This window comes from Myotis nattereri (genome assembly GCF_964212035.1).
Source record: "Myotis nattereri genome assembly, chromosome: 10".
NCBI lineage: Eukaryota > Metazoa > Chordata > Mammalia > Chiroptera > Vespertilionidae > Myotis > Myotis nattereri.
In genome coordinates, this window is record NC_138085.1 from 22,916,212 (window position 1) to 22,928,103 (window position 11,892).

General features: G+C 53.9%; 1 protein-coding gene across 1 annotated transcript; it reads left to right on the top strand.

The window, feature by feature from the left end:
• Positions 1-194: 194 nt before the first annotated feature.
• Positions 195-5,213, top strand: ANKRD23 (ankyrin repeat domain 23; the record flags this gene model as incomplete). Its single annotated transcript, XM_081101516.1, has 9 exons — positions 195-221; positions 1,319-1,465; positions 1,645-1,773; positions 2,420-2,551; positions 2,818-2,916; positions 3,000-3,098; positions 3,213-3,311; positions 3,625-3,723; positions 3,805-5,213. 9 exons carry the CDS (start codon positions 195-197, stop codon positions 3,898-3,900), a joined length of 927 nt encoding a protein of 308 aa, XP_080957642.1. The 3' UTR covers positions 3,901-5,213.
• Between the last annotated feature and the right edge of the window lie 6,679 nt (positions 5,214-11,892).

An 11,892-nucleotide genomic window follows, 5' to 3' on the forward strand; every position in this document is an offset into this window, starting at 1 on the left:
AGAGCAGCTCCTCCTGCCTGCCTGCACGGCTACAGGCCCACCCTGGTATTTTGGTGGGCATTACAGAGCCACAGAGTCATCTGGCTCGGGTGCAAGCCACTGCCCCGCCCTGCCTGCCCCCAGGGGACAGCTCGCCTATAAAAGGGCTGGCAGCTCAGCTCTTCTCACTGGGGGTCTGGAGAGCAGGGGGGACCATGGATGTCATCAGCGTGCAGCAGTTGGTAAGGACGTGGGAAGAGGGGCAGGAGGGCAGCCAGTCATCTGGGTACCCCCAGACCTTCTCAGCAAAATGAGGAGGCGGCAGCTGCTGCTGTGTCTGAGGATGGGGCTTTCAGAGCGAAACAGGCAGTTCTCTGGTCTGTGTGCTGGTTCTGTGGGTGGTGAGGGAGCAAGAGAGGGGAGCAGTGATGTGAAAATCCTAGAGGGGAGTGAGTTTTGCCCTGGACAGGGATGGTGATGGCTAACGAGGAACAGGAAATGGCAGGTTGTCTTGGAAAACACCACTGTAGCCGGGTCTTGGTTGAGCTCAGCTGCCGGACATCCACTGCCCTGGAAGCGGGCGGAGGCCGGCTGCCTCAGTGGGGAGGGAGGAGGGTGCTCTCTGGTTCCCTGGCTGAGAGAGAAACGGCAGCGCAGTGGCACTTTAGGACACACTTTGGTACCACAGTGCCCAGCGGCCCCAGACATGTTAGGTGGCCAGCGTTTGCTTTGAAAGGGAATACAGTTCCGTGGCTGGAAGCCCCAGAAGCCCCAGGCCGGGCCGTCCTGCCATTCCAGCCTCTCCCCTCTACAGGCTTGGTCCTCAGTGCGCCCAGCTCCTGATGCCTGGGGTGGGCCAGGCGGGCAGGGCGGAGCACTGTGTGGGGGCTCTGCCCCAGCAGAGCTGAGCTGAGTGCTAGTTCTACACCCTTTTACTGATGAAGAAGCAGCTTTGTGAGGAGCAAAGACTGGAACCCAGGAATTCAAGCTCCCCCCCCCACTCCCACCCCCAGAGGCATCTCCTGTGCCCTGAGCTCGGGGTCGGCTGGCAGTATGGCGTGATCTGGTAGGAATGCAAGGGAAGCTGAGGTGTCATGTGCTCCAGCTCCCCTGGACACAAGCCCAGCAGTATAAATAGACAGGGTCACACCCCATCCCGTGCCCTTGCTGGCAGGGCAGGGCAGGGCAGGACAGGCGGACTTGGTGAGAGCCAGCAGCAACCCTGCATCGAGAGTTTTGAAAAGGGTGAGCTCTTGTCGGACCCCCCACTGCACAGCTGGGCTCTCTAAGGAAAGGACGACTCCTAATTGTCTTCTTCATCCGTTCCCTGTCCCTACAGGTAAGTGGAGAGAGAGAAGGAAGGAAAGTGTTGGGATGTGGACATGGAATTCCTGATCCTGGAGGCTGGCCAGGAGACTGGAGGCTGGGACCCCATGAGGCCGTGGCCCAGGAGAGGCAGAGGCTGGAAGAGGAGAAGAGGAGGAGAGTGAGTGAGGCAGGTGGCCCTGGCGGGTGGGCAGGCCCAGAGCCGGGAGGGCCTGGGGAGCGGGCGTGCTGGCAGCCCGGGCGCTGGTGTTTCTGCGGTGGGCGGGCGGGAGAGGCCTGATGAACAAGAAGCCTGCCCCCTGGCAGATGGCTGGCATGGTCTTTTGTCTTCTGCCCCAGCTTGAGAGATTTAAGAGTTCCAGAATTAATCTGGAGAATCTGGCTGACTTGGAAAACTTGGTTCAGAGACGAAGAGAAAAGCGATTGAAACGCAGAGTCCCCCCCAGGGCACCTGAGCCCGTGGTTAAGGTGGGTGAGAAGTCGGACAGCGGGAGTAGGGCTTGAGTTCTGAGGAGGAGCTTCCGCACCCGTGGGAGGGCTTGGGGAAGAGGGGGCACTGCCAGCCACGCCTGAGTGGCAGCGACTGCCCAGCTGCACAGCCTGAGGGGGAGCCCTGCCTGTGCTCTGGAGTCTGAGGTCAGGGGGAGGCCGGGTCTGCCCCCCGAGCCCCTGGGGGCTGCGGCCATCGTGCTGTTCCCTTGCTTGTGGCCACAGCACCCGACGTCCACCTCATGTCCACATGGCCTCCCTGTGCATGGCTCTGCTCCCAGTGTCCCCTTTCTGTAAGGACACCAGTTACACTGGCTTAGGGCCCACCTGCACCCTGAGCCCTCACCTGCAGGACAGCTGCAGTGATGGTTACAGATAGGGTCACATCTGAGGTTCTGGGGGACAGGACTTCCAACATATGAACTGGGGGGGGGGGGGCGCAAGTCAACCCATGACCCCACCCCACCAGCTATCTGGCCAGAATCTACTGAGATAAGTGTCTGAAAACCTGTCATTTGTACAAGCCAAGTGCCTCTGTGGGGACCACTGGGTGTGACCAGTGAAGGGGTGGCCTCCCTGCAGCCTGCAGCGTGCGGTTGACGTGCTCTCGGCCCTGACTCACCAGCCCCAGGCCCAGCCCCAGGCCCCGCCAGGGCCCGTGGACCTCGAGGCGTTCCTGAAGGCAGCGGCTGAGAACCAGGAGGCCCTGATTGACAAGTACCTGGCGGACGGAGGGGACCCCGATGCCCACGACAAGGTAGCGAGGGAGGCGAATCGGAGAGCAGCTCAGCAGCTGCAGGAGTGCGGTCGGGGTGCTCCAGTCCAGCCTAGGGAACCACAGGCTTTTCCGTATGGGACACAAATCCCAGGGGCCCCCTGAGCCGGGAGGGAGGGGCTCTTTGCATGATTAAGGAGCGGGTAGCTCTCTCTGCAGGGCACCAACTCTGGGAATGGGGTGGGGGTGGGAGTGGGACTCTAGAGGTGGCCCTGTTCCCCCAGCTTCCCCTCCGTCTCCACCACCAGCTCCACCGCAGGGCCTTGCACTGGGCCTGCCTGAAGGGCCACAGCCAGCTTGTGAACAAGCTGCTGGAGGCAGGGGCCGCTGTGGACACGTGTGACTTGGTGAGAATCGGGGGAGGCGCCCCTCCGGGCAGAGGCTGGGCCCGGCGTGCGGTGCCTCACACTTCAGCGCTTTTGTTTTGCAGCTGGACAGGACACCTGTGTTCTGGGCCTGCCGTGGAGGACACCTGGACATCCTCAAACAGCTGCTTAACCACGGAGCCCAGGTCAACGCACGGGACAAGGTGAGGGCACGCCAGACGGCGGCCTGCTGGGGACTGACTTCCTGGAGGAAGCACAGCCCTGGGGTGGGGGCGAAGCCTGCCCCTCAGGAGTGACACTGTCCCTCGTGCCCTTAGATCTGGAGCACCCCCCTGCACGTGGCCGTGCGCACGGGGCACTGCGAGTGCCTGGAGCACCTCATCGCGTGCGGGGCCCACATTGACGCGCAGGACAAGGTCGGCGCTGGTTTGGGGCAGCTCCGGCTCAGGCAGGAGGAGGATGTCCCCTTTTTGAGGATATGTTTATAAAGCTGGGGACAGTGAAACGAGGGCTTAGGGTAGAAGCAGCAACCGGGGAACGCCGAGGTGGGGCTGCTCTAGCGCCCTGGGAAGTCAGAGAGCAGGGGGCCTTGGGGACAGATTCGGGGGGTGAGTCAGGTAAGAGCTGCTGCTGCCCACTGCTCCCCCGGTTGCACATCTAGCGGGGTCCCTGCGAGGCTAGGAGATGCGTTCCTGTGGGGGAGAGCACCGATGCCCCCCTTCCCGACAGGAAGGAGACACAGCTCTGCACGAGGCTGTGCGACACGGCCACTACCGAGCCATGAAGATGCTGCTACTCTACGGAGCCCAGCTGGGCGTGCGGAACCAGGCGAGTCCCAGCAGGCCCCGCACCCAGGAAGGCAGGGGGGGCGCTAAGGGGAAAGGACTGACCCAGCCACCTTGTTCCCAGGCTTCAGCGACCCCCGTGCAGCTGGCCCGCGACTGGCAGCGGGCCATCCGGGAGGCTCTGCAGGCCTACCAGGGGCATCCCCGCAGCCGGTGCTGACAGCCGCCCGCCGCCGCGCAGCCACCACCCCCCGTTCTCCCCCATCACGTGTCTGTGGTGCTGACCTCAGGCCTCCTGGGCAGACAGTCGTGTCAGCTCAGCCCGCCCGCAGGCAGAGGAGCAGCTGCCCGAGGGCCCGAGCCAGGAAGGGCTGAAGCAGGACCCGGAGGCCCAGACGGGACAGTGGAGCTGGGAGCTCGGGACGGCCATGACGCCGAGGAAGCTCAGCCTCCGGCTCCCAGGGCCGCGCTAGGCTTCCCAGCGCCAGGGAGCCTCCGAGGAGACTGCTCGTGCCCCTCCCTCCCGCGGGCATTTCCTGCCGGGTGGCAATTTCGCAGCTGCCAGTGCCCGTGGGTGGGTCTCTCAGCGACTCCGCTCCTGTCAGCAGGTGTCTGGAGTGGCTCTGGTGTCTGGACGGGGCTGCTCAGCAGGTCTGAGGCCCCATAGCAGAAGTCCAGTGCCAGCCTGGTTGCCACAGGAGCCCTAAGACTGAGGAGCTGGAGCCAGTACTGAGAGAACCTGCGCCCGCTGTCTAAAGGCTGCGGTCAGGCCTGCCCGCTGCTCTGCAGGGGTCAGCTGGTAGCTCTCCTGGTGACGGCGAAGCGCCTGGGTGCTGGGGTTGCTTGTGGCCCACTCAGCTTTTGGGGCGGTGGCCCGTAACCCTCCTTTGCCTCAGGTGTTAATGCCGCCCTGGCACTGGAGCTCTTATACGTACCCTGCAGCCGTCGCCTCCGCCACCTCCACAGGGCACCGCGGGTTCTGAGCACCGCCGTGAAGGGACGCAGAGGAGCACGCCTGCCCCTGCGCTGGCTGGCGCATGTTTAGGGCCCAACTCCACACACACTCTCCAAATGGACCCTCCGCTTCCACTGTCCCTGGCACTTCCATGTGCTGGTGTGGACGTGCTCCTGGCAGGGCTGGGTCTTCAGTGCCAGGAAGTGAGCCTTGAGGAGCTCAGCCCTGACCGGAGAGCTGTAGGCCGAGGGCCGGCCTCCCTCCCACGTGTGCGGCACCTGGGCAGACACTGTGCCAAGCAGTTACTTCTGTCTAAGCTGGTGGCCTTCTCAGGTCAAGACCAAGGCTCTTCTTATTGTGTGAAAAAGCCGACTAGAGCCCACACCTTCCCTTCCCTTGGCGGCCCCTGCCCTGGGGGACAGAGCCAGCACTCACCAGATGCTGGGGCCATGGGAGGAGCAGGGACTCTAGTCCACGGAAAAGACGACTCCCCACCCAGGAAACGGGGACACTTAAGTGACAGACAACAGTACCTTTTTATACGTGACAATATGTTCATTAAAATAGGCTGGTCGTCCATCCGGTCTAGTGTGTGCTGGGCTGGAAGCAGCGAGGCCATCAGGCCCTGGGCCAGCATTAACCACGCCGCAGCGGACCGCGAGGTAGGCCCCATGCACACGGGGCAGTCTGGGCCCTTGGCCCTCGCGCTCAAGGCATCTCTACTCATGGATGGACAGGTTCAAAAAGCAGTGGTTCTCAGCCTTTGGCTGCTTATTAGAATCACAGGGAAAGCTTTAGAAGTCCTACTATCCAGACAACTCAATCAGAGTCCCTGCGTGGGACCCAGGTGTTAGCATTGTCATGCAGACCACACACTGGTCCACGCAGGAAATCCTAAAGAACCCACAAAACCACCTAGAATAAGAGTTCGGCAAGATCTCAGGATATAAGGTAAACATACAAAAACCTATTTCCACATATTAACAAGGACCATGTGATCACCACAATGAAAACCTAAGTACTGCCCTGGCCGGTGGCTCGGTTGGTTGGAGTGTCCTATACACCCAAAGGTTACAGTTCGATTCCCGGTCAGGGCACCTACCTAGGTTGCAGTTTTCATTCCTATTCGGGACACATACAGGAGGCAACCAATCAATATTTCTCTCTTCCCCTCTCTTTCAAATCAGTATGTCCTCAGGTGAGGATTAACAAATAAAATCAATAAACCATATCCTTGGTGAGGATAAAAGAAAGTACCATTTACAATTGCTTCTAAAAATAAAGTACTTAATTGTAAATATAACAAAATACATAAGGACTTATATGCCAAAAGCTACAAAACACTAATGAATGAAACCAACCAAGAGTTAAATGGAGACTTACGGTGTTCATGGACTACGAGATGGAACACAGCAATGATTTCAGTTCTCCCCAAATTGATATACAGATTTAATGCAGTTCCTGCCAAAACCCCAGGAAGATATTTTATAGAGGTAGATAAGATTATTTTTAAACTTATAGCTAAGTCAATTTTGAAAAAGAATAAAGTGGAAGGAGTCTACCAGATTTCAGAACTCATTACAGGCATACGTCAGAGATAGCAAAGGTTTGGTTCCACACACTGCAGTAAAGTGAACTGTAACCTTGCTGGTGGAAGGTCTGGCCTTCCATTTGTAGGCCATGCAGCACCTGTGGCGAGCAATAAGATGAAGCGCAATAAAACGAGGTGTGTCTGTGTGCAGTCTCCGGAATCAGTGTGGTACTGATAGACACACAGATCAACAGTACAGAATACACAATCCAGAAATAGGCACAATATGCCCAAGTGACTTTCTACAATGATGCAAGGTTTAACCAGTTAACTGCCATGGCATTTTGAATTTAATTTAAAAAGGTCCGCTGCTTGAGTCGATAGGCACTTATGGTGCACGAATGGTTAATTCATGAAGAGAGACAAAGGTGCTAGAGCAACTAGACATCTATAGGCTTAAAAAAAAGCTACCAGGCAGACAACTAACAAAAAAGGATTCCTGGTCAACGTCCACACACACACCTGAGACCCGCACACGCGACACTAAGGGTGGGTGTCCCACAGCGAGGGGAGGCAGGACGGGGAGGACGGGGAGGGGCCACAGATGCAGTCGGCACCCACCATGGCCCCAGCTGATTCAAGAGTGGGAAGGAGTCGGGCCGCTCCCCTCACGCAACAGCAGAGGGCAGAGGCCACGCTGCCACCTGAGTGGGTGACAGAGCGGAGGTGAGGTTCGGCCATGTGGCAGCCGCACTCAAACCTGCCCGCCCCCACCTGCTGCAGCCCAGCTCACCTGGGAGTGGAGGAGCCAGGGGCAGCCCAAAGGGTGGAATGGGCACAAGTGACATTCCCGCCTGAGCAGCAGGCTCCCACTGCAGCTAACCTGGGCTGCGACCTGGCACAGCAGTGTCGCGGCTGCAGCAGACCGGTGGTCACCATCACTAGCAAGAAGGCAAAACTTCAGACTTGTGAACCCGCCTCCCCCCACCCTTACCACCCATCATGGTGGAACCTGGTGTGGAGACACCTCAGATGGCAGCCTCTGGTTACAAAGAGGCAGCACTGGGGACTCACAGGCCCGGAGCCCAACAGCCCATCACAGGATGGTACCGAGACTGAGGAAACCCAGACACGGAGGGGACACAAAACGCCTTGGGAAACACGGGGCATTTTCCATGACAGGCAACACTGCCCTGAGGTCCCAGGTGCCAGTAGAGCAGGTAAGAGACCGAAAACTTGCAATATAGCGCCATCTAGTGGAAAACAAGAGAAAGACCTATACTTACCGACCTGCAGAATTGTGAGCAAAACAGTACCTAGGAGTTCACCGACTGGAGTGCCCAGGCAGAGAACAACCAACCCATCAAGCACCATGAATAACCACAGCGACAAGGTAGCTCAGAAAGAAAGTCTCTAGAAACAAACTCCAAGACAACTGAAGACTATAATTTAAATGACAGAATTCAAGATTGCAATTATGAAAAAACTCAGGCAGTTCAATGAGCCAAGGAATAAAATCTACAAATGAAAGAACTTTATCAGAGAGACAGAAACTTTATAAAAAGAAACAAAACAGAAATTCTGGAGCTGAAGAATAAATCAGAAAGATGGGAATGAGCAGACCACATGGGAGACAGAATTGGGGAGCTCAACGATAGAAATCTAGAAATGGCTCCGGTGGCAGAGAACTGAGTGTGAGACAATGAAAGAACTCGACGAGAACCTCCTGCCTCCATTGGAGAGCGACAAGGGCACTGGGAATACCAGAGGAGAGACGAGCAGAGGGAACAGGCTGATTCAACCAAATAACTGAGGAGAACTCACCAAACCTATCAAAGGGCTGGACCCTCAAATTCAAGAAGCGAACAGAGCTCATGTTGTCTTTAATGTGAATATTCTGCCCTGCTGCCTTTCTATCCTGTTACAAACCCACTGCACTGGCTCTCCCTCCTGGGAGCACACCGTGCCTCTCCCTGCCACCTTCCCCACCGCCGCCACCCCCCACCCCCACCCCGCTCGTTACCATTAGTTCCTCACTCCCAAGCTCCACCGGCCCTGCCTTTACCTCTATAATTGTTTCTTAAGCCCATTTCTTCTAGGAATTACTTTTCCTACCTCTGCAAGTTACCCAGTAAATGTACTCTTACAAAAAACACCCAACTTAGTTGAGATATAATTTGCATGCGGTTACAATGCACCATTTCCAGAATACATGAGTTTTGACAAATGTATATTCCCATTGAAAGGGTGAGGGCTATGCCCTCTATCTTGCCCTGGATCCTCCATGTTGGGGCAGAGGCAGAGGAGTGCCTTCTTCCCGGAGGTCCAGGCCCCTGCTGGCCATGCCCGGGAACAAGACCCAACTTGGCGCCTGGCCAATTGGAGGGCCTACAGTCAGCTCCCCTCCCCTCACTATTAAAGCCCTGATTTTCTCATGAGTAGCACTCGGTTTCCGGTCGCTGCGTCGACTGGAGGCCCGGGTCGGGTTAGCTAACTCAATAAAGGACCTTCTGCTTTTGCATCGGACTGGCTCCCTGGCGTGGTTTCTTGGGGATCTTGAATTCTGGGCATAACATTTTGGGGGCTCGCCGGGATCCCCAACACCAGCGATGGGACTCCCAGTCCGGAGGGCCTGACTGACCGCGGTAGGTCTTGTTTGTTGTCTTGTTTTGTTTATGTCGTGTGTTTTGTGTATCTATCTGGTGTGAGCTCACTTCTGAAATCTGTAAATGCCTGTAAATGCCTGTAATAATGACCTGAGTGAATGCACGGGATCAACAGGCAGGAGGAGATGGGGGACGCTCCGTTCCTCCATCTGAAGGGGTATAGCTTTGCTTCCGCGGAGTCGGAAGGTCTGTAGGAATCCCCTTAATCTGAGACAGGCAAGGAGGAGCCGGGGGGCGCCCCAATCCTCCATCTGAAGAGGGGAAATTTTGCTTCCGCGGAGTCAGAAGGTCTGTAGGAACCCCTCAATCTGAGAAAAGGCAGGTCGCTCCTGCTGGTTGGCGCGCAGCCAACGTCTGGATTTCGTTTTGTTTTGTTTGTTTGGTTTTTTTGCTTCCATGGAGTTGGAAGGCTGTACTTTTTTGGGCCCTTTGGTTGTTTGTGTTTCCGTTTTGTTTTGTGGACTTGCTGGATTAATAATTTCGGGGAGATTGGGGGAGGCTTTAGAGCTCCCTCAGGAATGGGGAAGTTGTTAGGAATTGAATGGATTGTTTAAACTCTGAATGAATGTCTGGTGAAAGTGTATGAATGTGGAGGGAGGGGGACTGCTCTCACCCCTCCTTTGTGTGGCGGTCGGGCGGCTGCCTGAGTGAGGGTCTGTGGAAACAGGTCACCCCTCCCCAAGTATTCTAAAATTAAAATTCTTCTTGTAATTGAAAAGCGTTTACAAATTTATAAATGCATCCGGGATTTCTGTGCACATGTAAAGGGAAAAGGCCAGTTTAAAAACGAGTGCGCATAGTTTTGAGCTGGACTTGACTTTTTGCTGCGTACAGAATAAAAACTGGGGACTGTTTTGGTCTTAAAAATGGCGAAGTTGAACCTAAGAAAGAAATACAGGCAGGTTTCTCAAGGCCATTTAAAGTAGCTTTTGAAATTTCCCGCCCTGAGGCAAGTACCACCAGGAAGTTGATGGTCAAGTTTGCATGTGAATATGGTTTTGTTTCTTGACTTCCCCAGCAGGAAAACTGTGACCATCTTAGCAGCTATGACAGGCTTATTGGCTGGAAACTTAAAACTTTTAAGTGCAAATCATCTAAAAGCATTGAAATTTATAATACTGAAATGTTGATCTAAATATGCCTAATATGAGGTCTAAATGATAGAAGTTAATCTGTTAATTGAAAATGCCTTTGCTTATTAATCTGATTGAGAAGAGAGGATTGATTTTGTGACCTCAACTGAAGATTTTTAATACAAAAACCAGTTTAAACTTAATATTCTTTAAGATAATTATAAAGGGTATAAACAGCTAATGAGATTTCTGTTTGTCTACAATATAATGTTGGCCATCTATCTTTTAGGAATTTTGGTTTCCTCTTCCCTTGTTTATTGTGAGAATAAGGAAATCATCTTTTCTGTTAGAGAACAGTTTAGACAGCCGCCACTTTGAGCTGCCTGACTTGGCAGCCGCCATGTTGGCCGCATGGCCTGCCGCGCCCCTGGGGGCCGCCATCTTGGAACAGCCCCGCCCTCTGACTTGGCCAATCACAAGGGGGGTGTCTGCTCACTGGGGCAGGATGGAATTTCAGGGGTGGAGTTTTAAGGCGGAGTTTTACTGCAGAAATGCGGATGGGGCAAAAAGTGTGCTTGCCTCTCAGATTTATTTAATACTATTTTTAAGGAGATATTTTTAATGCTTAATAAATTAGCAATCATGGTCTTAATATAATTTCAGTGGTATGATAGACCAATGTTTTGAGCAGTTGGCTTTATAAGAGCCGACAATAGAGCTCGTATTTCTTAAAAGGCTTATAGATAGAGACATTTTTTAAAAGATATCTTAAATTCTCAGTAGAACCACAGTTATACATATATCATACACAAATTAAGAGTAATTGATTCCATGGTCAAGACTAAATCCTATTATGTTGAGAACTGTTTTTAAGTGTTGAAAATGTTTTCCTAAGTTTTACCTAGGTTACCCAAGAAAGATTTTTCTTTTTTTCTGTGTCCCTTAAAATGTATTGCTAATCACCTAAGAATTAAGGCTAAGAGTTCTAGCTACCTGGAAAGCATGGCCTTGGTGTGATAGAAAAAAAAAGAAAAAAAAGAAATGTTAAGTGAAACGTCAGAGGATCCAATGTGTTTAATCCTCTTGAAGGACATTGAATGGTTCTTTCCTTCCTCTTTAACTTTTAGGGGATTATATAAATGGATTACTGATGTAGATTATCAAGAATCTCTAAGGGACTTGTCCTGTATCTGGAGGAATGGCTTCTAGATGGTATTCACCGTCTCTGGGACTTCCGGAGGGAAGTCGAAACTCGGACTAGCTAAGGGTTCGAATCTAGCCTATCTTTTAGAAAGATAGGGGAAAAAAAGCATTCCTAGGCAGTTTTCTACCGCCTCTGTTCAGGGACTTGTTCTGTATCTTGACACAACTGAAACTGATTTGTTGGTATTTTGTGGTATAAATGTGGCATGCACCTCAAAGTTCTTAATGGGAAATGTATCTAGTTATCGTGTCTATTTAGTCTTGATTTCCTTGTTCAATATGAGTACCGTTTCTATCTGGATGAGACATAGATCAAGAATCCCGTCCTGGGACGTGGGAAAGGGAGGCCCCCACATCTGTTCCTGTCAGCCCCCCATCAGGGGACTTGGGCGGTTTTTCTTTAACTATCTCTTTCCTTGAGAGGGCTCCAGAGGGCGCACGAGGACATTTGGCCGCGCCTCCGCGCCATCTATGAGACCAGCCCAACCCCAACTCCTCATCAGCACAGACCAGGGGATTGGGTCTACGTCAGAAGGCACCGCCGGGAGACCCTAGAGCCACGTTGGAAGGGTCCCTACACCGTGGTGCTGAAGACCCTCACCGCTCTCAAGGTAGACGGCATCACGACCTGGGTCCATCCGGAAAGACTTCATCACCAAATGGAGCATAGATTGATCAAGATCAACGCAACCCGCTCAAGCTCAAGCTGCAGAGTGCTTGACCTGCCTGATGCCGGTAACATGACTCGCGATCGCTCCTGTCACCAGGAGCCCCAATACACTTA